This window comes from Ovis canadensis, chromosome 22 (assembly GCF_042477335.2).
Source record: "Ovis canadensis isolate MfBH-ARS-UI-01 breed Bighorn chromosome 22, ARS-UI_OviCan_v2, whole genome shotgun sequence".
NCBI lineage: Eukaryota > Metazoa > Chordata > Mammalia > Artiodactyla > Bovidae > Ovis > Ovis canadensis.
In genome coordinates this window covers 39,060,972-39,086,049 of record NC_091266.1, presented here as the reverse complement: position 1 = coordinate 39,086,049, position 25,078 = coordinate 39,060,972, and the positions used below count along the sequence as shown (strand labels likewise).

The 25,078-nt window shown below is 42.0% G+C and overlaps 1 protein-coding gene across 2 annotated transcripts in view; it reads right to left on the bottom strand.

Moving 5' to 3' along the window:
* CNNM2 (cyclin and CBS domain divalent metal cation transport mediator 2) overlaps positions 1-25,078 on the bottom strand; it is a 172,721-nt gene that overhangs the window by 14,068 nt on the left and 133,575 nt on the right. Inside the window, exons 2-6 of one of the 2 annotated variants that reach the window (XM_069566971.1) lie at positions 19,438-19,581; positions 16,446-16,583; positions 14,253-14,422; positions 3,464-3,557; positions 260-325 (exon numbers count right to left, since the gene is read on the bottom strand). In XM_069566971.1, coding sequence (XP_069423072.1) covers positions 260-325; positions 3,464-3,557; positions 14,253-14,422; positions 16,446-16,583; positions 19,438-19,581 — 612 coding nt within the window. The remainder of the gene's footprint in view (positions 1-259; positions 326-3,463; positions 3,558-14,252; positions 14,423-16,445; positions 16,584-19,437; positions 19,582-25,078) is intronic. The other variant, XM_069566972.1, reaches the window with a different exon arrangement.

Below are 25,078 nucleotides of genomic sequence, written 5' to 3'. Positions count from 1 at the left end.
ACTCTCCTTCCCCAGTGTCATTGCTGCTCATGTTTCAAGATTCCCTTCCCAGCTCCCAAACCCTCTCTGCCATCAGTTGAGGGCTAATCCTCTCCTGGGTAGCTCACCCTTAGGTCATAGAACAATGGACTTTTAAGAGCTCAAAGAAAAACTGAAAATGGCCTTAACCTAATAGAAGGAGCAGGCCTGGCCAGACAGGCTTTGGCGGGGTCAAGGGAGGCGATCAGAAGAATTATGAAAAAGAAACATGCAGAATTACCTGGAGAACCTGCTGCTAACAACTCTGTTCTGCTGACAACAAAGGTACGAGACAGGGACAAAGGAACTGAAAAATGGAGAAAAACAGGGTGAGACGGTTTCAAAAGGCAAGACAGGACCTCTCTGTAATCAGGGGACAGGAGTGGTTACCTGTTCTACTCATACGAGTGTTCGGTTCCAGATATGCAGAAGCCTATATGATATTATATAAACCAAGAGAACACACACTGCTTTCCAGGAAGAGGAATATAGGGAGGCTGAAATCGGGAGAAATTCCACTCACATGCTTCTTTACTAACCTAGAAACCTCTTAAGCCATTAATACCCAATTGCGGTTTATAGCTCAAAAGGTGCTCTTAAGGACTTCAAACACAGCTAGCCACACAGACTGGGAGCTCGACCCGTCATCTGCCCCAGGAGCATGACCCAAGACGCTTTTGCCAAAACACCGCGATGTTCATTCAGTGCACAGCCTACAGCATCCCTGTCTCTGCCAAGCAATTAGTTATTCATTTACACTCTTAATTAGTCTGATTGTAACTTTGACCGGATTGTTTGAAATTGCCAGGTATTCCAAAGCAATTCAAAGTATCAGAGAAAGGTACTGGGTTGGCCAAAAAGTTCGTTCATTTCCCATAAGTGCTCACCCAAATGAATTTTTTGGGCAATCCAATAAATAAAGAACATCATAGGCAGATATCCTGGGAGTAGCAGACCAAAGTCAAACAAAATGCCCTACCACGCAGGGGTCATATTTCCTGGGGAGGTTTTTTTTTTTTTAATTGAGATTTAATTTGACAAATAACTGGGCAGGACTTGATAACTGATTACCACAGGGTTTTCTAGGCAATCAACAATAACAAATAGAAACATAATCTTGAGATTACAATACTAATGCATCTCTCAATGGATATACAAATCCCTGAATCCTAATTGTAAAGTCAAGTAAAATGCTGGGCTTTTGTAGTAACAGGATGCTAAGTCTCTTCCTTCTGGACATTTACATACTAGGGAAGGCTCTTGCAGCTTCACATGCTTTCTATACGGAAGGCCTGCTCTTCCTTTTCTGAATGCAATTTACCCCTACATGAATCCACAGTTCAGTATGAACTGGGCTAATATTTAGGTTTCAAGAACTAGTGACCAATAAAAATGTACAACTTACATTTTTACAAAGAGGACTAGCTTTCTCTTCAAAGCTACCTTATACACTGATTCTGCTAACCTGGGGCTAACATGAGGATGGTTGCCAAGCAAGAGTCACAATCTCAACACCTTGTGTTAATATAAACATTTCCTCTTGTTCCTTAAAGGTTACAAAGCCCTTGTATGAGTATCACCACATTCTACTCTAACAAACACAGGAGATGATCTTATATCCTTTTAATAGTGAGGAAGCCAAGGGCCTTTCTCAGTTGGGAGACCCATAAATGATGGAACTCAGGCTGTCACTCAGGTCTTCTCGACCTAGTTAAGAATGCCCCTGTCCTCTCACTAGCAGTGAAAACAGGTCATCTTCAGGTTTACAGCAGATACCTACTAATTCTGTGGATTCAACAGGCTTGTGCTCACACTGGGTGTCAGTTGGCACTTGACAACAGAGATGCTGGCCCATGGAAGTCAGTAACCTGCACCAGGGCAGTGAGAAGATGCATGGGTGCAGGGGAGGCTTCGAACCTCAGAATTCTTGACCTTCTCTTGCTTTCTAACTGTAACATCTCTGGGTGCCTGAGACACCGTGAGATGCAGTAAATGAGGACCAAGCTCACAACACAGACTTGTCTGGAGACGTCCCCTCCCCTTTTTGAGACTGGTTTTCAGAAGTGACAGCACTCTTCATGGGTGATTTTTAAGTTTGAGGTTTATAAGGAAGGTATTTCCTAGCAACACAGCATGTCATTAGGCATTTTGACCACAAGGTGGTACTCCAGGCCCTGTTTACCTGCCTGCCCTGCTGTGCTGTGCTGACTCCTGTTCAACTCTTTTTGACCCCATGGACTGTAGCCCGCCAGGCTCTTCTGTCCATGGGGATTCTCCAGGCAAGAACACTGGAGTTGGTAGCCTATCCCTTCTCCAGGGGATCTTCCCGACCCAGGAACCGGGGTCTCCTGCACTGCAGGTGGATTCTTTACTAGCTGAGCTACCAGGGAAGCCCACCTGCCTGCCCAGTTAAAGCAAAGGAAGCTACACAGAGACCATTCAAGTCCCATCCCAGAGGTGAGCCAAGTCTCTGCAGCCACATTCCCACTAGCACAGACCCCGCTTTCTGGCATTTTGTGTCAGAGCACTGGATTGATACCCTGAGGGTACACCCACCCTTACTTGGCTGACTTAACTGGCCAGCTCTCTAGTTAAGAAGAACTATAGGCAATGGATATATATCAACAACCTCAATTATCCTCAGAAAAGTGAAAATTTTTAAAGTCCAGAATAGTTAACACCTAAAAGATTCAACAGTATCCAGTGGTGGACAGGTGGACGTGAGACTACTGGAACCCTCATTAGCAGGGGCAGGCGTGTGGAAACTCTTCAGCCACTCTGTGAAACTGTGGGGCAACAGCTATTAACACGGGCCCCAACATTCCGCTCTTACATATAGACCTGACAGAAGTGTCTTCACCAAGGGACGTGTGCAGCGGTATGCCACACAATTCACAGTTGCCTCCAATATGAAGCTACCCCTGTGTCCACCAGCACCGGAAAGAACAAACGCACTGGTGTATATGCACACACTGTGGAACACTATACAGCAGTGAGAAGAGTGTAAGCTTGCACAGCAGTACAGATGAAGGTGACCAGGACAACACTGGGTGGGAGAAGCCAGATTCAGTGTAATAATTCCACTGAGCTGAAGTTCAAAAAGAGGCAAGACTCGTCAAGGCTCAGAAGTCAAGACAGTGGTTACTGTGGGGAGACAGTGACTAAAGGGGAGGATGGGGTGGGGTGGGGGGGTGGTTTCCTCTGAGGGTTGGTGATGCTCTGTCTCCTGATTTGGGAGTTGGTCTACACAGGAGAGCTGAATTTGTGAAAATGCTCAGAGATATATATGTATGAGGTGAGCAGTGTTTTTTGTATGCAACTTCAATAAAAAGTTAATAAAGAAACAAGCGTTGTGTTTAGCCAGCAGGTACAGAGATAAAAGTGATAGTACAGGGCATTGCTTCCTGACACCTAGCCCTGCCCTGCGGCTGACAAGGACACTCACCTGGGGAGGCTGTAAGGGCCATCACACCATAGTATGAAAAAGCACTGGCTTCAAACTTCATACCTTCTTTTCCAGCTTCTACTTCCACTTTCCCCTGTGAAAAGGAAAAAGGGAGCATTTTCAGCCTACTTATACGAACCTCTTTGTAAATTCTATGCAAGATTTAGTCCTTCCTCAGATTTTGGTCTAAATCCCTTTCCCAACAATACCAAGGAAGTAAAAAGCCTCAGGTAGCCCTTTCCCACTTAGACAGAGGAGAGGGTTAATGCATCTTAAATATGAGAAACTGGATTCAGCTGGAGGTGCACTGGGGATGGTAGTGTGATGTTTAATTTCCATGAGTTCACTTAGTAGTCCCCGGCACCCCAGTTCATGGATTCAAGAGCCCTCCCAGGGATAGAAGGATGGGGCAAGAGCCCCATCCATGGGGCAACACTGAGAAAGCGCGCTGTGACCATCATCCAGGCAGTCCCATGGGAGCCTGAGTCGGAGCAGAGTCCATGAAACAGGGAGGACTAAACCGGTTCCTGAGGGCAGAACTCACTCTTCTCTCCCTATTATAGTCGTGACCAACTGAGCAAACACCCTGCAGGCCAATCCCTGGTCATCCAGATACCCAAGAGGCACCGTGACACTGGTACTTCTCTTGTCTTGGAAAAGCACCTTAAGAAATGTCCTTCCATTATGGTTCTTCCTTCTTTCCTTCCTCTAACTTGATCACAACTTCTTCATTCTCACCATTTCTTCTGGGACAGGCTGTGCTTTACTCATTCCCCCATCCTTAGGGTTCACCATAATCTTTTCACGGTAGGTGATATCAACATGCATTTTTCTGGGCTACTGGAAAACCCTCATAAGCAAGTTGTATTCTAGATTTCTAAGCCAAGGATCAGGAAAGTTCTCACTCATCTTACCTGTAATTCTTGCCTCTTTGGTAAGAGTGTACCTTCATGGTACATCCTTTACCATGCATAAACAAAACTTAAGCTACCATTTATTGAAGAGGAACTGTGCCAACAATCACAGTGCTTTATTAATTCACTTAATGCTCACAATTCTATAAAGCAGACACAATCATCACCCTCATATAAATCAGGAGAACGGGGCTCAGAAAGATGAAGTGACCCAAGAACAAGCTCTTAATCAGTATGCTACACTGTCACCCACGAACACGAACTCTTATCACTGTGATCACTCCCTTTTATTCTACACTAAATTCCCATTTATGTAAGTCTCTTCTCAAATCCCTTCCTCAGAAAACCATCAGTTGTCTCTCTTTTAGGTTTTCCTTCACTCGATGGAAAATACTAGTTTTATCAATCTCCAACCAATTCTCTTGCTATTATACAAAATCAACCTGCAAACCAAAAGGTGCTAAAACCCTGACCACACAGGGTCCTATAGTGGAGCCTGTGCAGCCTTGTGAGAAGACAGCCTTTGTGCTCCAAGAGCACACAGTTCAGGTAAGGGGAGAGAACATGAAACGCCATGATACAAGGCAGTGAACAAAAATTCCACATGAGGAAAAAGACGAGAGGAACACAAGGATTTCAGGGAGAGAGAAAAAAATTACCTCCTGTTCTTGTATAAAGACAAATTTTACACAGGAAGGAAAATCTAAGGAGGAGTAGGATTTGAGCCAAGAGAAGGGAACAGTGTCAAGGAAGGTCAGAGGTGGGCAACAGCAGGCTCAGTGGGTTTACCAGGGAAGAAGGGGAGACAGGTTTGAAAAGAGAGTTTGGTGAGCAGGTCCGACTGTGGAGCTCCTTGAAAGATGGGCTAGCTCAGTCAGGTTGTTGAGAAGGTTTCAGGAAGATCAAGTCTGACGTACACAAAGGCAGTAACCACAGGACTGGAAAAAGATCGCCATGAGAAGAGCCATGGATAAAGAATGAACATAATTTAGTGAAACCGTGAGAGAAAAGCATAAGGAGAGAAAGGAGGGGCGTTGAAAATTGCAAGAAAAGTTTGCTCTGAGTGACTTGAAGAACGGGGACTCCATGCGTGGAGGTGGAAACACTAGGAAGGGCAGTGATGGGAGCTGGGAAGAGAAGAAGAACGCCCTTCAAGAAAACAAGACCTTTCGAAGAGCCCATCAAAAAGGCTGAAATGGAAGAACAAAGCTCAGGGAAAAGGTCAGAAATGGAGATGGGGATGTGAGAAGAGAAATGTGGGTGGAAAGAGACAAGGAGCAACTGCAGACCATGACTGAGAGCGGGAGAAAAACAAACCACCTGGAGCCAAAGGGAAAACAGACACAAGTAGAACCAGATGACCGCGTCACCGCAGAGGAGCAGAAGCAGCTCAGAGTGAAGGGACGGACGCCGCGTCACCGCAGAGAGGAGGAGCGGAAGACCCTCAGAGTGAAGGGACGGACGCCCGCGTCACCGCAGAGAGGAGGAGAGGAAGACCCTCAGAGTGAAGGGACGGACGCCGCGTCACCGCAGAGAGGAGGAGCGGAAGAAGCTTAGAGTGAAGGGACGGACGCCGCGTCACCGCAGAGAGGAGGAGCGGAAGACCCTCAGAGTGAAGGGACGGACGCCCGCGTCACTGCAGAGAGGAGGAGAGGAAGACCCTCAGAGTGAAGGGACGGACGCTGCGTCACCACTGAGAGGAGGAGAGGAAGACCCTCAGAGTGAAGGGACGGACGCCGCGTCACCGCAGAGAGGAGGAGAGGAAGACCCTCAGAGTGAAGGGACGGACGCCCGCGTCACCGCAGAGAGGAGGAGAGGAAGACCCTCAGAGTGAAGGGACGGACGCTGCGTCACCACTGAGAGGAGGAGAGGAAGACCCTCAGAGTGAAGGGACGGACGCTGCGTCACCACTGAGAGGAGGAGAGGAAGACCCTCAGAGTGAAGGGACGGACGCCGCGTCACCACAGAGAGGAGGAGAGGAAGACCCTCAGAGTGAAGGGACGGACGGCCCCGTCACCACTGAGAGGAGGAGCGGAAGAAGCTCAGAGTGAAGGGACAAGCTCAGAATGAAGGGACGGACGGCTGCGTCACGGCAGAGAGGAGGAGGGGAAGAACCTGAGTGAAGGGACGGACGGCCACTATCACCGCAGAGAGGAGGAGGGGAAGAACCTCAGCGTGAAGGGATGTACGATCGCCTCACCGCAGAGAGGAGGAGGAGAAGAACCTCAGAATGAAGGGACGGACGACCGTGTCACCACAGAGAGGAGGAGGGGAAGAACCTCAGCGTGAAGGGATGGACCACCGCGTCACTGCAGAGAGGAGGAGCCGAAGAAGCTCAGAGTGAAGGGACGGTCATCGTCACCAAGGAAGGCAGTGTGGCCTGAGGGGGTATTTTCCCGAAGAAATCAGATAGTGGATGGAAAGGGAAGGCAGGCAGGACAAAGCACAGGAGGCAGGGCCACAGAGGGGAGATGGCAGCAGGGTGAGGAGGGTGCAGTGGGGTTAATGAGGGCTGTTTTGTTGTTGTTTAGTTGCTAAGTTATGTCTGACTATAATGCCATCGACTGTAGCCCGCCAGGCTCCTCTGTCCATGGGATTTCCCAGGCAAGAATACTGGAGTGGGTTGTTTCCATTTCCAGCCAGAAAGGGAAGACAGTGGAGGGAGAAGAGGTGGGAACTCAGAGAGCAAAAGCTAAAAGTTGGCAGGAAACAATGGGAGGCAGGATCCCTAAGAGACGTAGGGAAGGACAATATTCAGAGATAGTAAGCAACAGAAATGAAAGTGCCCACTGGTGGATACCTTCAGTTACATATCCATTTCGTCACGGACTAATCCTTGATTTTGTATCAGGGAGCTAGGATGCACATAGATGCTATTTGAAAATGTCTGCCTTGGTGATTGTAAACTCAAAAGTGGCTGCAAGACCATCTCCTAACCTGCATTTCTACGCAGAAAATCAGGAGGCAGGATCAAATGCCGTAAAGACTCCTAATGACGTCCATCTCTATGAACCACCCGTTGATATGGACCTTTGAATTTTTTTTTTTTTTTTTTTTAAGAACAAGTGACAGGGACTTCTGTGTTCTGTGCCGCTGCAAATGGGTATCAGCTCTGGAACCTCTGGGCATTCCGGCCTCTCAAGGGACTCCCCACAAGCTGTCAGTTAGACCAGGACAGCTGCTCAAAGATTCTCAGCCCCCTCAGATGATCTCTCCCTGCTCCCCAAGACTGGCTGGCAGGCAGAGGAAGATCAGCTACCTTCCTTGTGGAGTCTACCGAGTCTAGATCCATCAGATTAAAGGCAGGTATACTAGGTCAGTGGTTCCCAGCTTATCCCAAAAACTAGGAAAATCCATCTTCCTCCTCAGGAGCAAAGAGAGGGTTGCCACATTTTTATTTCATAAGAGATTTTTTTTTTTAAACATAGCTATCTGTGTGAGACCATGATTTCACAGAAACCCAGATATTTTAATCCCCAATAGAGAAAATACATAATTTCAGAATGTGTGCTTAGTCGCTCAGTCGTGTCTGACTCTGACCCCATGGATGGTAGCCCGCTAGGCTCCTCTGTTCATGGGGATTCCCCAGGCAAGAATACTGGAGTGGGTTGCCATGTCCTCCTCCAGGGGATCTTCCCAACCCAGGGATCGAACCCAGGTCTCCTGAATTGCAGGCAGATTCTTTACCAACTGAGCCACTAGGGAAACAAACAATATACACAGCTTCATGAAGAACTCATTGCCACTGTCCTTTTTTCTCCTCATTTTGCCTCAAACTGGAGAAAACTTTGTCAAGTACCAAGCATTTAGGAACTGCTGCCCTAGGCTAATCTTGCTTCATTTATAAAACAGCAGTAGAGAAGACGAACGCTACGGTTCTTTCAGTTCTAACATTCCGTGATTCTACAACCCCCCAAAACCACCCAGCCCTCCTCTAGAGTGAGGCTTTCCTGACCGGGAAGTTTTAAAAACATCCAGTGAATACATTTTTACTTATCTGCATGTGTCAATGACTCAGAAAAGTGACCATTTTCAAGTAAACCTATCAGTACACAAAACAGGGCTGCCCTTTGAGGAAATATCTTGCTGGGCTCAAAACTCAATCAGGGAACTTCTCAGATAACAACTTTCTATATAGGGAAGGGGCTACATATCAACTTTACTTTTGAAACATTCATGGCTTTGCTCTAGCCTGTCAGCCAAAAAAAAAAAAAAAAAAAATTGGGACAGGGCAGGACAGACTCCCAAAGGAAGAAAGGACATCACATGGGTAAACTGACAAATAGGAAGAAGGCTTCACTGCCTCAAGCAAAGCTAGCTCCTCGAGTAAAGTGACTCCCACAGGATCCCACCTTTCCTTGGAAAAAGGTGTAACTCCTTTCAAAGTTTCCAAGCATCCACAAAGTACTCAGAGGTCAGGTGGACCTGGCCTCAAGGGAGAAGCCTCAGCTGTCCTCGCTGGCACGGACAAGATCAAGCGATCAGTGGAGGCCATGGGCTCATGGCTGAAGACCCTCAGATCCCATATGCTGAGCAGCAACTTGGTCTCCTGCTCGCTCTGGAATTGAGTTCTCTTTTTATTTCCTGTTTTTAAAGTCATCGTTACAAAGTAGGCTTTGACACGTACAGGGAGATACCATTAAATGCCAGGAGCACAAATGCCAGGTCACCAGCACTACCCAATAGGAAGAGGAACATCACCCATTCATTCTAAAGCAATATTTTTCAATCTGGAGTCCACAGATGTAGTCCTGGGACTCAGCAAGTTCATAAATGCTTAAATTAAAAAAATTTTTTGATGGTCAAAAATTAATGTACACATATTTTAGGCTGTCTGGTTGACCATCATCTAACCAAGTGCTACCACCAGATGTCAGTGCCAGCACTTGCCTTTACTGCTCAGATCTCTCTGATAGAAGCTGTTCTTACTACATGAATCATCGTGGCTAAGCCTTCTACTCATCCAAATGGGAGCTTGTTAAGACTCCACCTTAGATGTAATGAATCCTCAAGAGATTCCCAAGCACACTGAAGTGTGAGAAGCACTGAGCCAAAGATAAAGCAGCGAGAAGGACTAAACATAGAAATAATCTGGTCACACCCAGCAGAGGCCAACTAACAGCACAACATACTGTACAAACATACAAAGTAGCTCAAACAGCACAGGGTGGGAGGGTGCTGTCCTCACCAGGCGCAGGGGAGCCGAGTGTGCTGGATGCAAGAGCAACAGTCTGGGACCACTGGCACTTTCCTGTCAGCCAAACAACATCATTTACACATTTAAAGTGCTAATTACAAACTTGTTCTCTTTATTGTTCTATACAAGAGTTCTCAGCTCAAAGGGTTCAAAAGAACTTTTATTGGTTTCATATTGGGTTGGCCAAAGAGTTTGTTGAGGTTCTTCTGTAAGGTGTTATGGGAAAACTCAAATGAACTCTTTAGCCAACCTAATATTTATACATACTTTTTTAAAAAATAGGACTGACGCTAGGTAGCTAATTTTTTTCTTTAATGTGACTGTGTTATCAGTACATGAGTCAAGAGTGAGGAAACATTATCCACTGAGAGACATAAGATCCTGCAACTCAAAACTCCATGAGAAGGTTTGATATTGAAGGCTTAAAATTCCTTTCCCAAATAACAGGTGAAATTAAGTATTGTGTATTTTGTTCACTGTTCATCATGGATTTTTACAGAGTTTTTGTGTGTGTGTGGGGGTTGTTTTCTAAAATCAAGAATGGATGTTTACCTCTGTCAGTTGCCTTTTTGATAACTATCGATTATACTATTTTTTCTTTTACTGCTTTCTTAATTAACATGGCATATTTTAGTTTTGTTGTCCTTCTATTAAACTGGCCCTGAATTTCTAAAATAATCCTAATTGAGTCACAGTGAATAACTCTTTGGGTCTACTGTTGGTTTCTAACTGCTATCTTTTTATTTAGGAATTCTCCATCAATGTGGATAAGTGAGACTGGCTCACAATAGTATTTACTCAGACTTAATTAGATAAGGCCATGTTGTCCTAAAGAATGCATCTGATTGTCAAATCATTTTTTTCTATTTGTGTAATATAGAAATTGAGTTCTTTAAAGTCTCAACTTTTCCCCCAAGTGATTCTTTTGATTCTAGCTGCTTTTCCGAGGGACAAAGGAGAACTTCTAGTTTTGCTTTTTCTCATCACATTAATTATGGCATGAGAATACTGAGTTTGTTCATCTTTTAGAAGAACCAATCTTGATTTTGTTTATGGTACGTAGAGTTTTTTTCATTTTAAAAGTTATTTTCATGACAATCTATTATTTAATTTGTTCTTTTGAGTTTGTTGCTTTGCTCCTTTTCTATTACAGAAAATTATAGGTATCTTTTTTCTTATGCAAATATAGAAATAAAAGTTTAAAATCTGACATATTATGTATACAGTATTTATATTATTTAATAGTCTTATGGTATTTTATGATACTCTATATATTTTCTCCCTAATTCAGTTGCTACTTAGGGTTTTTAGTTTGCCATTAATTCACAATTTTTAACATATTTAAACAGGTAGTACATACACATGGAAATTCAAAAAGAGAAGTAAGTTTCCCTTCTACCCTATTCCTAGTTCTCCAAACCTCCTCCTCAGAGGCAATGATTATTATGTGTGTGTAAAGGAAGAATGTAGGTTCCTTTAACACAAATGAGAACATCTTATACTGTCTGTTCTATGCCTTATATACACATCTTTGTAAGAGAACTGACCACAATTTTAAAATAGCTCTGTACTTTTCAATTATGCATTTTTATGTTTAATTTTATTTCATTATGATCTGTGCAGATTGTTTTTATGAAATTTCTCTCTTTCTGAGTTTACTAGACGTTCATGTGACAGCAAATGACCAATTTTTATGAAGTCACATAAAATGTTTTTAAAGTGTATTTCCCTAGCTTTATATTTAATTTTCTTCAACTTGGTTAACTTTGTTTTATTATGTACACAATTTAAAATAATTTTTTCTTCCTTTTTTAAGATGGTAGAAGAAAATTTTCCATTAAAATTATGTTCCTACCCATTTCCATTATTTTATTAAGTTATTTAAGGTATATAGAACCAATAAAGTTTTCTTTCACTATTTACTGTGTTTTTATCCAAATACATTTTAGTTAAACTATTTTCTCAGATAAAACTTGAAAGTGCCTTTTTATTCACCTGTAGTGGGAGGTATGTGCCCCATAACCTATAGGATTTTCTTTTAATTAAGCTTACTTAAATGGTTTGCCCTTTGAATAAATTAAACTATTTCATCTAGAGTTTAAACTCAAAATGATGTTTCTATTTATAATTATATTCCAGACATCAATCATTTGATACGAGTTTTCAAGTGTCTTCAGAAGAGGGCAGCTCGCTAGCCCTGGGACAGGAAGGGAAGGCAGCTACTGCTGCTTTCTACTAATTTAATGCTCTTAAAATACAGTGGAACATATTCAATAATCTGGCATGAATTTCCAATGATGGATTAGTGATATTTTAGCTTGGACTATCTGTATGGGGCTTCCCAGGTGGCTCAGTGGTAAGGAATCCGCCTGCCAAGGCAGGAGACACAGGTTTGATCCCTGGGTCTGAAAGAATCCCTGGAGGAGGAAATGGCAGCCCACTCCAGGATTCTTGCCTGGGAAATCCCTCCAGAGGAGTCTGGAGGGCTACAGTCCATGGCGTCACAAACAGTCAGACAAGACTGAGCGACTGGGCATATGTTAGACTGACAGGGTATTAGATTTCATTTTGTCATACTCTAGGTACCTCAAGTAACTGGCTGGCTCACAAGAACATGACTTTCACCAAACTCTATAATTTGAACACCTCCATAAATCCTGTAAATCTTTATAAAACCCTCATGACATCGTCAGTTCCAAGAACTTGTCACATTTACAAAAATATTCAACATGACACAGGTATTCAAATATAGTTACATAGACATAAGAGCCTTCTGAAAAATAAAGATTTACTTATAAAGGAACAAAGATTATGAAGTCCCTCTTCCATAAAATCTACTTTTAGATCCATCAGCCAGGAAATGGCTTTCTTACATACCAATAGAGCATTAATGAATCAGAATTCATAAATGCTAACTATATAAAAATCGACAATTGAAAGCCATAGAGTTTCTACTATTACTGAAATTCACAATGTCAATCCTCAGAGTTCTCCAAAATAAACTGTCTTTAATGTCATATAGCTTCTCTAGGTTTAAGGAATATTCATATCGACCTTTTATGAGAAACATGAACGCTTTACTCCTTCACTGTAGTAAATAAAATTAATTCCCAATAGCCCCCTCAGAGTTTCAAGCTCGTCTATCCCCCTAGAGAAACGAAAAACACAGTTCAGGACTGAATGAGACTAAGTTTACTAGAAGCATCAGGGTACTGACTTAGAAAACCTGCAAACAGAAGTTTCCAAGAAACACCCTATGAAAGCAGCATATGCCCAGTTAATCCAGACTTTTCTACAGCTCCTGACTTCTGCATCCAGAATTCACTGTACAGGCCAAACATAGGGCATGAACACAGTACTTCCCAGAGTTCCCAACATCTAGACATTTGATAAAAGTTACTTTCAAATAAAAGAACTTTAGTTCATTTAGATAGCTAGGACTTGCTAGGTGCAAACTGTAGATGGGTCTGCTGCTGCTGCTAAGTTGCGTCAGTCGTGTCCGACTCTGTGCGACCCCATGGACTGCAGCCTTCCAGGCAAGAGTACTGGAGTGGGGTGCCATTGCCTTCTCTGATAGATGGGCCTACCAAGTGCTAATTATACTCTTACAAAGATCCTTCCAATTCTTACTAGGAAGTAACCAAGAAAAAGGAGAATGCTAAAAGGGCTAGTAGTCTCATACTGAAATACATTCAGAATTCCCATAAAAGTAAATGTTCACTAAAGCAGTATGCTGCTGCTGCTAAGTCACTTCAGTCGTGTCCGACTCTGTGCGACCCCATAGATGGCAGCCCACCAAGCTCCTCCACCCATGGGATTTTCCAGGCAAGAGTACTGGAGTGGGGTGCCATTGCCTTCTCCGAAAGAAGTATAAGAAATCAATAAAACTAGCACACTGTTCTTTGTACTATGCATCTTGGTCTCCATGCCAAGAACTGCGCTCTACCAGGTGATACTGTGAGATAACAAGGGCCTCCTGTCAACTCAAGCACAGAAGCCCCTCTAAGAGGGCTCAGAATGGAGGGACCTTCTCACCTTATATAGTGGATTATGTTATAGCAAAGAAGGAGGTAAGTAACCATTGCCATGAGGGGCTGTGATTACCCATCAGTTGCTCATTAAAACAGAATCTGGTTAGTAACCAGGAATAAAAACAATACATTCAGGTTTTTCCATAACACCAAATGAACTTTTGGGCCAATCCAATAAATGGATTATTTTGATGACATTAAGAGAAGAGATAATAAGGAATCTCTAAGAAGCTGTCTGTGTATGGCCAAGTCTTAATGAGGGGTGGAAGAAAGAAAAGACAATGAAAAGAAGACTCAAGGAACTCACAGTGACATTTCAAATGTCCAGCCAAGATTTAGACACACACAGTTAATTCCTCAAACTCTTCCAAAAAACAAATAAACACACACCTGAATTCACCCTTCTTCAAAGGAATGCCTCAATGCCTCAGCAATCACCAAGTGCCTATCAGTATTGGAAATTAAAGTAACTAACGATACTGCTTTTGCAGATATGAAAACAGGGAGATGAAATTCTCCCACATATAAGGCCACCCCAGAAGTTAAGTGTGTAATCCTTGACACCCATTCACCTACACCAAGTCTCCTCAGAGCTGAAAGGGTGGGTACTCAATGAGATCAAATAACTATTGATTAGTACTTCTGACCTGCAAAATGAGAACGAAGTAGTCTACAGGTTTGTTTCGCTGGTAGAGGTAGTATTCTGGAGCTTTCTTGTTCTTCTCATCATACTTCAGTTCCTGGATGACATTGGGGTGCTTTAGCAGCCTTAGAAGGATCTTCTCTGACATCTGGGATGGGCTAAATGCTTCTACTTCTATAGATATAAACACAACTTGATATTACACTTCAAATGGATGGAAAAAAAATGATGCTAGTGATTAAAGTGTTTAAAGAATACTTGGAATCGAAGCAATACAGCATGGATTAATGAGACTTCCGTTTCGTGATCCACTGGGGGCAGATAACCTGGGAGAAATTAGAAAATACTGAATTCTCATGTTTGTTGCTTTAGAATTTTTCTTTTTCAACCTGTCATTGGTTTCAGGTATCATTAAAAAAAAAACACAACCCTCATTTTCTGACTGACACAAAGGAAAATCAACCAGAAGCAGGCTCCATGACTGCCAGGACACCCTGCAACAGGCCACAAAAGACTGACTGTCCAACAACAGCCAAAGGAAGAAGCAGAGGTCAGGAAGCGTCTAGGCGTGGGTTAGTACCAGGTGCTCAGACGCAGTGCTCACATCTCATTCTCCCATCGACTACCCTGAGAAAGTCTGGAAACAGAGGAAGGGAGAGATTCAGAATAAAAGCAAGGCACGTGCACACATCAACATGCACTCCAGCTTGCTATTTAAAAAAGTAATGTTGATCTGAAGTGATAAAGATAGTGATTTCATTTAAAATAACAAAATCCCAAGTTACTGACTTAAGGGTACTATACTGAAAGTGGACTTTATGAGGCAGAAAAAGGTAATGTCTAAATTGTGGTTCTTAAATGATGAAGAACAATATTATCAGAAATAAAAAAAAAATAAGTTAAAGATATTTGTTCATATGTCTAAAAGGTTTTTAATTATGTTATATGTGAGACCTATAGATTCTGCATTAGTTCGGTGACTTTTTTGTAATAACAAAATAAGATAGTACATCACAGAAGTTTTGGAAAATATAGAAAAACAGAAAGAAGAAAATAAACCGATAAACCAACTACTCATAACCATTCTGAGCAATTGGTGAGTATTTCTTTCCCATACCTCACCTAGGCATGAGTGCCATGTACGTACGTGTGTGTATACTAAAAAATACAAGGATAATCTTGTGTACACATGGTTTTATACTGTTTCTTCTTACTTTACACTAAGTATTTTCACGTGATAAATATTATATGATGAGTCTTTTGAGGTATCTGAAAAAATGATCTTAAAGAGTGTATAACATTCCATCACTTGGTTGCTGTTAGCCTTCTTTTCAAAATATCTCAAGTACACTGCATTCAGCTGAAAGGCACTGGCTGCCCATCTTGGACACAGATGTCTTCTATAGGCCACTGGGCACCCTCAGATTCTCTCACACTTCTCCCTGGCCAACAGAGCTCACCCTTCACCTAGAGAGCCATCTGGGGATGTGAGCAGGGTCAGTCAGTCTCTCAAATCCATTCGACCTTGACCTCCCTGGAGCAGTCACTGCCGGCTGGGTTGGTGGTTTTAATAATGTGAACACTTGCCTCCTGGAATGGGCCTGAGTTAACAATCTGCTTTGAAGAGGCCATCAGGAAATCTACGTCAGAGTTCTGAGGATTTCTGATTTCATTACAACCAGAAAGGGTCAAGATTCAATTTTGAGAATTTACTGTTCTTCACTGCAAATCATAGCACCTGCGTCACCACTGATGTCCAACTGTTCTTCCGAGGCAAGCTGAAGAGAGAGCTACTCAGTGCCTGACACACCGAGATGGGGCCTGGGATGCACTGTCCGCCTGCTCCGCCAGCTGGCTCTCCCCTGGACTGAGCTGAAGCGGATGGCCTGGCCTACCGTTCACATGCAGTGTGGCACTAACATTCATCCTTACCTTTCAGACCAATTTTAAGTTACTGGTCCACCCCTGGTAAATGTCTCAGAGGGTTCATGCCGACACTGAACATAGGAGAGGAGAGAATTTAAAAAGAAAAAAACAAAACAAAACAAACAAAACAAAACAAAAAACAAAACACAAAAGTGGCATTACTTATCACCCCAGTTCCCAGGCTCCACCCCCAGCCCACCCCAGTCAGCGGCGGGCGAGAAACTTGCTCCAGGGTTGGCAGAGATTTCAAACTGTGATAAGCGGCACTTGCCTGTTGCTAGGAAACGGTGCATGGCCAAGAGAAGCTGCGGTGATATTTTAACCTTCATCTCGCTGTCTGTTTGCTTAAAGGCAGAAAAATCTTGCTTTCTTTCTCGATGGGCCACTTTCTTTTTCGTTCTGTTATCAGCTGAGGGAGGAATGAGAAAAGGAAAAAGGAAACACATTCCATTAGATCAGGGCTCTTTTTCAACGAAAAATGACACGATATGTTGGAAAGGCTAAGCTCGCTCTCCAGATGGTGGGCACGCTACATGCAAACAGCACGTGGAGCGGGGAGGGACAGAGAACCCTCATCGGATGAGTGCAGCACAGGCGTGGCTATGACACAATCCAGAGTACGAAATCACAGGTAACATGATTAGGAATGGCTGCGGACACACGCTGGGAAGATCTACAGGGCCCTTCTAAGTATTATTAATGGGCAGCTGTGGACAAAAATCCTCCCCTCGTAGAGACTTTACAGCAACAGGACATGAACCCAGAGCACACACAGGCTCCTACTACTCAGGCTGCCACACAGCAGGAAGAACAATCATGCTACAGAAGACACAGAGAAGCATGTCCCTGCCTTTAGTGTGTCCGTCCCAGCCTCTGCTGAAAAGCACACACTCACACACACACAAAACCTCGAGAAATGAACAAGAACACTTTCACAGAACAGTGATTATTTGTGACTGATTTTAATATTATCTGTTGATTTTTAATAGTATCTGTTGATCTTAGTAACAATACCCCAGAGCATGAGACCCTCAAGGTCAAGCAAATACGAAGGAAGTGATTCAGAACAGAGGTCAGCACATTTCCTCTGCAAAGGGCTGGACAGTAAATATTTCAGGCTCGTGGGCCATGTACGCTCTGTTGCAACTACAACTCTGCTGTTGAGCAAAAAGGAGCCATGTGAAAATGAATTAACAGGGCTGTGCTGCAGTAAAACGTTATTCCGGATAGGAAATTTTAATTCTGTATCATTTTTACGAGTCACAAAATAATATTCTTTTGACTTTTTGACAACTGAAAAAATGTTAAAAAAAATTTTTTTTAGCTTGTAAGCTGTAATTTGCCAATCCTTGATCTTGAAGGTGTCAAATGCAAAGCTTCTGAGTATTTTTCTGGACAAAGTAATGATCAAGAAAAAACTAGGTTAGAGACAATTTGCTTGCTTTTCCTAATTGCTTTCCTAATTCCCCTCAAGAATCATGAGTCTTTACATTACCATTTCATGCCTAAGGCAAAACAGTGATGACTAATCAGGCTTGTCCTGGGGAGAAGGCAATCACAACCTGGAATTTTCCTCTGTCCCAAATTCTCTTTAAAGTCAGGCATCAAAAATCAAGGCAAGCATTCTGAATCATTTTCTAATGTCAAAGGTCATCATCATCCCTGAACTGAATCAAGACTATCCTTGAAACACAAGTTCAGTATCTCATCTCAGGAAGCCATGTATGAAATCAGTCTCAATCAAGGTTTAAAAGAAGTGAGCTGAAGTGTAAACATAAAAGCGCATAAATGTCTAGATTATCTTTCCTACACTGAGGATTACCCCTGGGAAACACATAAATATGCAGAGACACACTTGGTATTAAACAGTCTCCGTGAGGAAGGATGAAAAGAATGTAAACACACAATTAACAATATTCTCTATTATGAAAGCTCTGATTATTCTCCAAGAGTCAAAAGGATAAAACACATAGGGATTGGGGTTGTTTAAAGAACACTATACAGATGTGAGGAAAAAAATAAGATCCATTTGGGAAGCAGGTCAAGAGCTAAATATTAATTTTTTTTTTTTTAAGGGTGGATGGAAGACTTTAGTTTTAAAATGAGGGACATTCCTTTTCTAGTAGGCCTGAATAAAATGACTGCTTTGAGCAAGGCTGGCTTTGTCCTTGGTGCTCCAGGCCACCTGAACAGTCCCTTTTCCCCTCCAATTCAAGCTTGAAAAGCCCAACAGGACACAAAGAGCCCAAATTCTCCTTCTCTATACCACCTTTGACAACCCCTAACATCTCAGGCCTTGGGCCATCTTTGGCATTAAGAAACTCTTCAAAGAGTATTACTTTGCCAAGAGTGAGGCTAAGGAAATCCAACAGTTGTGGATTTAATAGGAGAGAATGCAGGTTCAACGCTCAGCCCAGGATCAAGCCTGTGTGTGTGCTAAGTCACTTCAGTCATGTTTGACTGTGTGTGACCCTAAGGACTGCAGTGCACCAGTCCATGGGATTCTCCAGGCAAGAGAATCCTGGAGTGGGTTGCCATGCCCTCCTCCAGGGGATCTTCCCAATCCAGGGATCGAACCTGCATCTCTTAAACATCTCCTACACTGGCAGGCGGGTTCTTTACCACTAGTGCCACCTAGGAAGCCCCAGGATCAAGCCTACTCCTGGGCAAATAGGTGTGGATACCCACCTTCCCTGATCCAGGCCCACCTCCCAAAAGGCAGAGAAACAGAACGAGAAAGACACGCTTTTATTGTGTACCCTAACCTGTCCTGCTTTTGCTATATACTCCGCGGTGACAACACTAACCCAGCAAAACTACGTCTGCAAACTTCATCTCTATCCTGACCCATGGGTACTGGAACAAGGAAATTTCAACAGTTGCTATCCACAAACCTTTCTCAGTTTTTAAGCATTTTAATTATGACTTTAAGTAGAGACAGAAACTTAACTGAAACAATTTGCCTAACTGTAAAATGAAAGTCAAGAATGGAGCTCTCTGTTTAGGGCAAGTAATGCCCAGCTCAGAAGCAGTTGGCTTTAAAAAAAAAAAAAAAAAAAAAAAGGCCAGTTGATATTACAGGACCTGCCTCTTCTTCCTCTGCGGTGGAAGGACTGGTGTATACTTGTAGGTGGTACCCTGCCTACACACACTGTGTGTTATTAGAAACAGACAACAGCTGAAGAGATGTCAGATGACTCACAAACAACATGGCAAATAAAAGCAAAGGTTTGGGAAAATTATACTCAGGTGACGGTACTCACTGTATAAATCTGTTTCATCTAGAATCTCAGATTTGATGATTTCTTCAATCACATCCTCTAATGTGACAATTCCCAGAACTTCATAAAATGGATCCCCCTCTCCCTCATTGTTTACTCGCTGCACAATAGCCAGGTGAGATTTACCTTTAAAGAAAAGAAAGCAAAGAGGTAATTTTCAGAGGTGATTTTCTGAATTTCCTGAATGTAGTCTTATAAAGGATTATGTTAAAAAACAGCAACAGACACAGATCCCAGATTATCAAAGTCTACCTTTCAGCATTTAAAAATGGTTTGGAAATGTTTGTCCACAAACAAATGGAAAAGCTTCATGGGCCATCAAAAGTAAGACCAGTTAAGCCAAAACAGCATCATCATCTACACACCGGGTACCACCATGGTGCCATCTGCTTCTTAATGGAGTTGGTCTCTGGTTATGTCAGCTGTTCCTTTGTGACCATTTAGCAACTGCTGCTTTACCTGAGGACAGCAGTTCTCAAAGTGTGGTGCCCAGGACCCTTTTAGGAAAGTCAGAAAGGCCAAATCCTTTTCATTTAGATTACTAAAATGTTCCTGGAGTTTTCCACTGTGCTGGTATTTGCACCACTGGTATAAAAGTGCCTCAGCACAAGTCAAGGCAGCGGTAGTAGTGGGTCACTACTAGTGGTCACTGTCTTCTCTAACATACACACACACACACACACACACACACACAGTAAAAGGGGAAAAATCTGTTCAAGTATCCTTTAAATTAGAAGTCTGGGATTAAAACATACACATGACTATATATAAAATCTATAGCCACCAAGGACCTACTGTATAGCACAGGGAACTATACTTAATATCTTGTGAGAACCTACAATGGAAGAGAATTTTTAAAAGTATATAAAACTGAATCACTTTGCTATACAGCTGAAATTAACAGAACACTGTAAATCAACTGTATTTCAATTGAAAATTGTAAAATAATTCTTTTCCAGAGGGGAAAAAAATATCCTTGATGATACAGTAGAAGTAATCAGCTTCATTAAATCTTGATTCCTGGGACCTGTCTTTCAATATTGTACATGACAAACTAGGAACCATAAAACATTTCTGTTGCATTCTGAAGTATGACAGCTGTTTTGAGGAAAAAGACTCATGCAAATTGAGTTGCAAGTTGAATCAATTTTTTCACCAAACATTTTAAAGAATAACTACCAAGCTATGGTTATTTAGACTTGGATATTTGGCAGACATTTTCTTGAAAATGAACACGATGAGCCTATTACATTCAGGAAAACAAGAGCAGTGTTCACTGCCAAACATAACATCTGAGCTTTCAAGGGAAAATTAGGATTTCGGGAAACTTGTATCTACCACCATGAAACCTGAGAGCTTCTCAGTGAAGACTTACCTGATGGAGACAGGTGGCGCTATTAACAAATGTGATTTGTAAAGTACTGAACAATAAATTGTGTCAACAGTTCAAAGATCTGCCTAACTCTGTGAACCAGTATTCTCCAAATGACCATGGCCATGATGTGACCAAATCATGCATGGGTAAACGATTTATTCAGGATGCAATGCACGACAACGGATTTTAAAAAGACTTTTTATTTTGCAGTAATTTTAGATTTACAGGAAAGTGGCAAAGACAGAGTTCTTGTATACCCTTTACTCAATTTCCCCCTCCCATTATTAACACCTTGCTTTACCATTTGACACTGATACGGTAACAGTAAGTACATTCTAGATTTTATTCGGATTTCACCAGTTTTTCCATTAATGTCCTCTTTCTGTTCAAGTATCCAGTCTTGAGGACCACACTGCACTCAGCTGTTGTGTCGTCCCAGATTCCTCTGGTCTGTGACGGTTTCCCAGTCTGCCCTTGTTTTTCATGAGCTTGACAAGCAAGTAGTTCTGGTCAGGTACTCTGTAGAATATCTTCTGATTTGGACATATTTTTCTGATGTTTTTCTCACGATTAGACTGGGATGATGAGTTTTTTCGTTACAGGACATCGGGGCTCACATCATCACAGGCGACGTTCACGGTCACTATGTGGCCAAGGTAACGTTTCCCAGATGTCTTCACTGCAAAAGTTACCAATTTTTTCCTTGTCTTCATTCTACTCTTTGGAAGCAAGTCATTTGGTCTAGCCCACCCCCAGGGAGGGTGAGTGGTAGGAATTAAGCCCTACTTCTTGGATTCAGGGAACAGCTATACACATTACTCAGAATTCTTTTGTAAGGAAGATTCCGGACCAAAAGATTTTAATGGAACAGGGCACCACAAGTCCACTGGCATAGTTTCAGATGATACATTGCAACTAACCTTAAAGAAACTATCACTTGGGGAGTTTGGGGTTATTATCAAAGAACATCCAAATATTCATAAAGGTTATTAAAATACCCCTCCCTTTTCAAATACATATCTGTGTGAGGACAGAGTTTCTTCACATACCTCAATAAAACAGTGTATAGCACAGACTGAATACAGAAGAGAATCTAGCTGCCCTCCATTTAGCTTGATAATAAGCAATACACAGAAAGGCAACCACTACTCTCTTTACTATTCAAGTTTTGGAAAAAGTTATCTTTAATAAAAATGCTATATTAACATGTAATGGATTCATGGTTGTCCCTTAAAAAAAAGTAAATGTTTAAAATTCCTCAGGTTTAATTTCAAATATAGTAAACATCAAAAAGATATCCTATAAGAACACATGCTGCGAAACTGACCACTTCTGGATATGAACTCTAGTGTCACCACTTTAGCTACCACCAGCTGTGTAATCAGGACCAAGGCCTACGTAACTTTTCGGAGCCTCAGTCTCCTCTTCTCTAAACCCAGGCTCATAACTGCTGCCATGCAGGATTATCGTTAGTATCAGGGATAATGCACCTAGCAAAGGCAGGGACTAGGATCAACTGGGCAATCAATAAATGGTAGCTTATATTAATTTTATCAATATTCTTCCTCAATTCTAAGGCACTATCAACTATTACCAGCTTAGTCAGAAAGAAAAAGTCTACTACATTAAATGTGCACTGTGATAGAAACAAAAATTACCATATGTAAAATAGATAGCCAGTGGAAATTTGCTTTATGACACAGAGAACTCAAATCAGGTGCTCTGTGACAATCTAGAGGGGTGGGAGGTGGGAGGGAGGTTAAGAGAGAGGGGACATATGTATATCTATGGCTGACTCATGGTGAGGTATGGCAGAAACCAACACAATATTGTAAAGCAATTATCCTCCAATTAAAAATTTAAAAATGAAAAAAGGATGCATTTCAATTTCAAAAAGATCTTTTAAAAATATTAAATTTATCTCATACACCAATAATTGGTTTTCCTAACACAAGGCATGAGGGCAGCTGAGATGTATCCTTAAGCTAAGCCAAGGAGACATCATATCTGGAAACTTCATGATCATTTTAACATTATATTATTTTCTTTAATTGGAACATAATTGTTTTACAATGTAAATTTCTGCTGCAGGACAACATGAATCAGTTATATATATTCATGTATCTTTCCCCTTTTGAGCCTCCCCCTACCCAACATATTATATTTTTAAATGACAGGGTGAGGTTTTTTTGGAGGCAGTGGGAGTGAGGGCGCATCATTTAAATAAACTTTACTTCAAACTGGGTGAGTTTGCTCAGATACAACCAGTCAAACTAAAAATATCCTGAAGGCCAGTTCTGATGAAGTTCCCAGCACTTACTCAGAGGCTGGCTTTGGGTCTGTGGGTTCATCTGCCCTTTCTGCTCTGCCTCAGACCCCTGTGCAGGCAACGTTGTCTGGAGACTGAGAAGTTAAGATTGTTAGACAATTAGGCATCCTAACAATCTGCATCCTTAGTGCACTCACACTCAAAGAATGAAAATATTTTGAGCAAATGAGACTACAAGGGAAACTTATCAGCAACAGATACATAAACACCGCATCAGGTCAAGTCACTTCTAGTCTAGTCAGTTTGGTCAGGTCAGTTTCTCCCATCTGCTTTCCCAAGGACCCAAACATAAGCAGTTAAAAATTCTTGGTGAATGCTGTCTGTCGAAAGTTAAATTCTTTTGCTATTCCCAGCTTGTGATCATTTAAAAGGAATTTTCCAAAGCAAGGTCTAATATTAGACTCAAAATGAAGTTTCCATTCCACTGAGGCGCTATTCTCACCAAAGTAACTACCGCATAATCAGATTGTCTTGGAGCAATTCGTTTAAATGCAGATGGACATACTTGAAATACCAGCTCGATAGCACCAACAGATCTGACTGGAAAAGGCCTTACTCTAGAAACTATTCATGTAAGCTAGGCTTCTTGAATGGAAAATTAAGTTTTCTTCCTACCTCAGTGTTCCCTTTCACACCCCCACCTCCAATGTTGAAACTTCTTCATCTGCCCCAGAGTCACATATTTTTAGCTTTGGAATTCCTGGTGAGAAGTCTTGTTTTCTAACCTTCTTCCCAGTAAGCAGTACAAAAAAAAAAAAAAGATATCCCTCTTCTCTAATCATGCTTTTGGAAGACAGCAATAAGGTACCTCTTCCCCTACTTAACCATTCACTGCAGGGAATTCAGCCTTTGGCCTCATCAATGGAACCAAAGGGAAAATATAAACTTATCAAAACAGAAATTTAAAGAACTGAGCTCAAATAACACCATTCTTAACTGGAGCATTGGAGGGATTAAGCCAGGATTGAAAGCAGCAAAGCAATTTTGGGGAAACTAACAAAAGATATTTATAAACCAAAAACTGGAAAAGATTATGAACTGATGGATTCTTAACTTCCAAAGAGAAGAATAAAAACATAGCAATCAGCACAAATATGCGATTACAGGCATGAAATAGCACTAAAGCTTTTTAATATAGCTAGATTATATAGAATGAAGCAGACATTGCTGGCACAATTAGGGCTTAGAGACAGCCCTTTGTGGCTAGATATACGGGGTCTTGCAGTATTCATGTCATTTCAAACTGTCCTGAAACTTATACCTACAGCCTCTCTCCATCTAGTCTGGTCCTAGATGACTAACGAAATACTTAAGTCAGACCTAAGAGCATCTATGTAGGCCTCTCCTCAGAGTATAGGGCTCCATAAACATTTCCAGTCAAATTCAGAATTATTAAGTTGACTATGAAATAATCACCTAGATTTTAACTGCTATGTGTTCAAAACAGGGCACTTGCACAGATGAAATTATAATAACATGTCTTCACTGTGAGGTAGGCTAAGTAAAATCATCTATATGCAATAAAACTAGGATCAAATTTCTGCCTCCGCCTGCTCCCACTGCTCCCCAAATCAAAGTACTGCGTCATCTCTCTGGAGAATTGGCTCAGAACTGTTGCCGGTTGCCACGCTCGAATCTTTTAACCTTACCACAATGCTAGGCTCAGATTCTGAATGACAGATACCATTTGTATTTTGATAGGGATAATTAACTAGGTAATGATTAGGCTGACAAAGGGTACCTTAACCGCCTAATGAAAATATGGACTCATTTGCTCTCATGCAAGTTTGATGTCAATCAAGTGAAATGGAACAGCAGGCAGAGTAACTGAAACACCTAAGGCAGAAAGCCAAGTGAGCAGATGAAGTAGAATGGAATCAGGAAAAACTTGACACAGCTGAGCTAACAACAAGCGACAA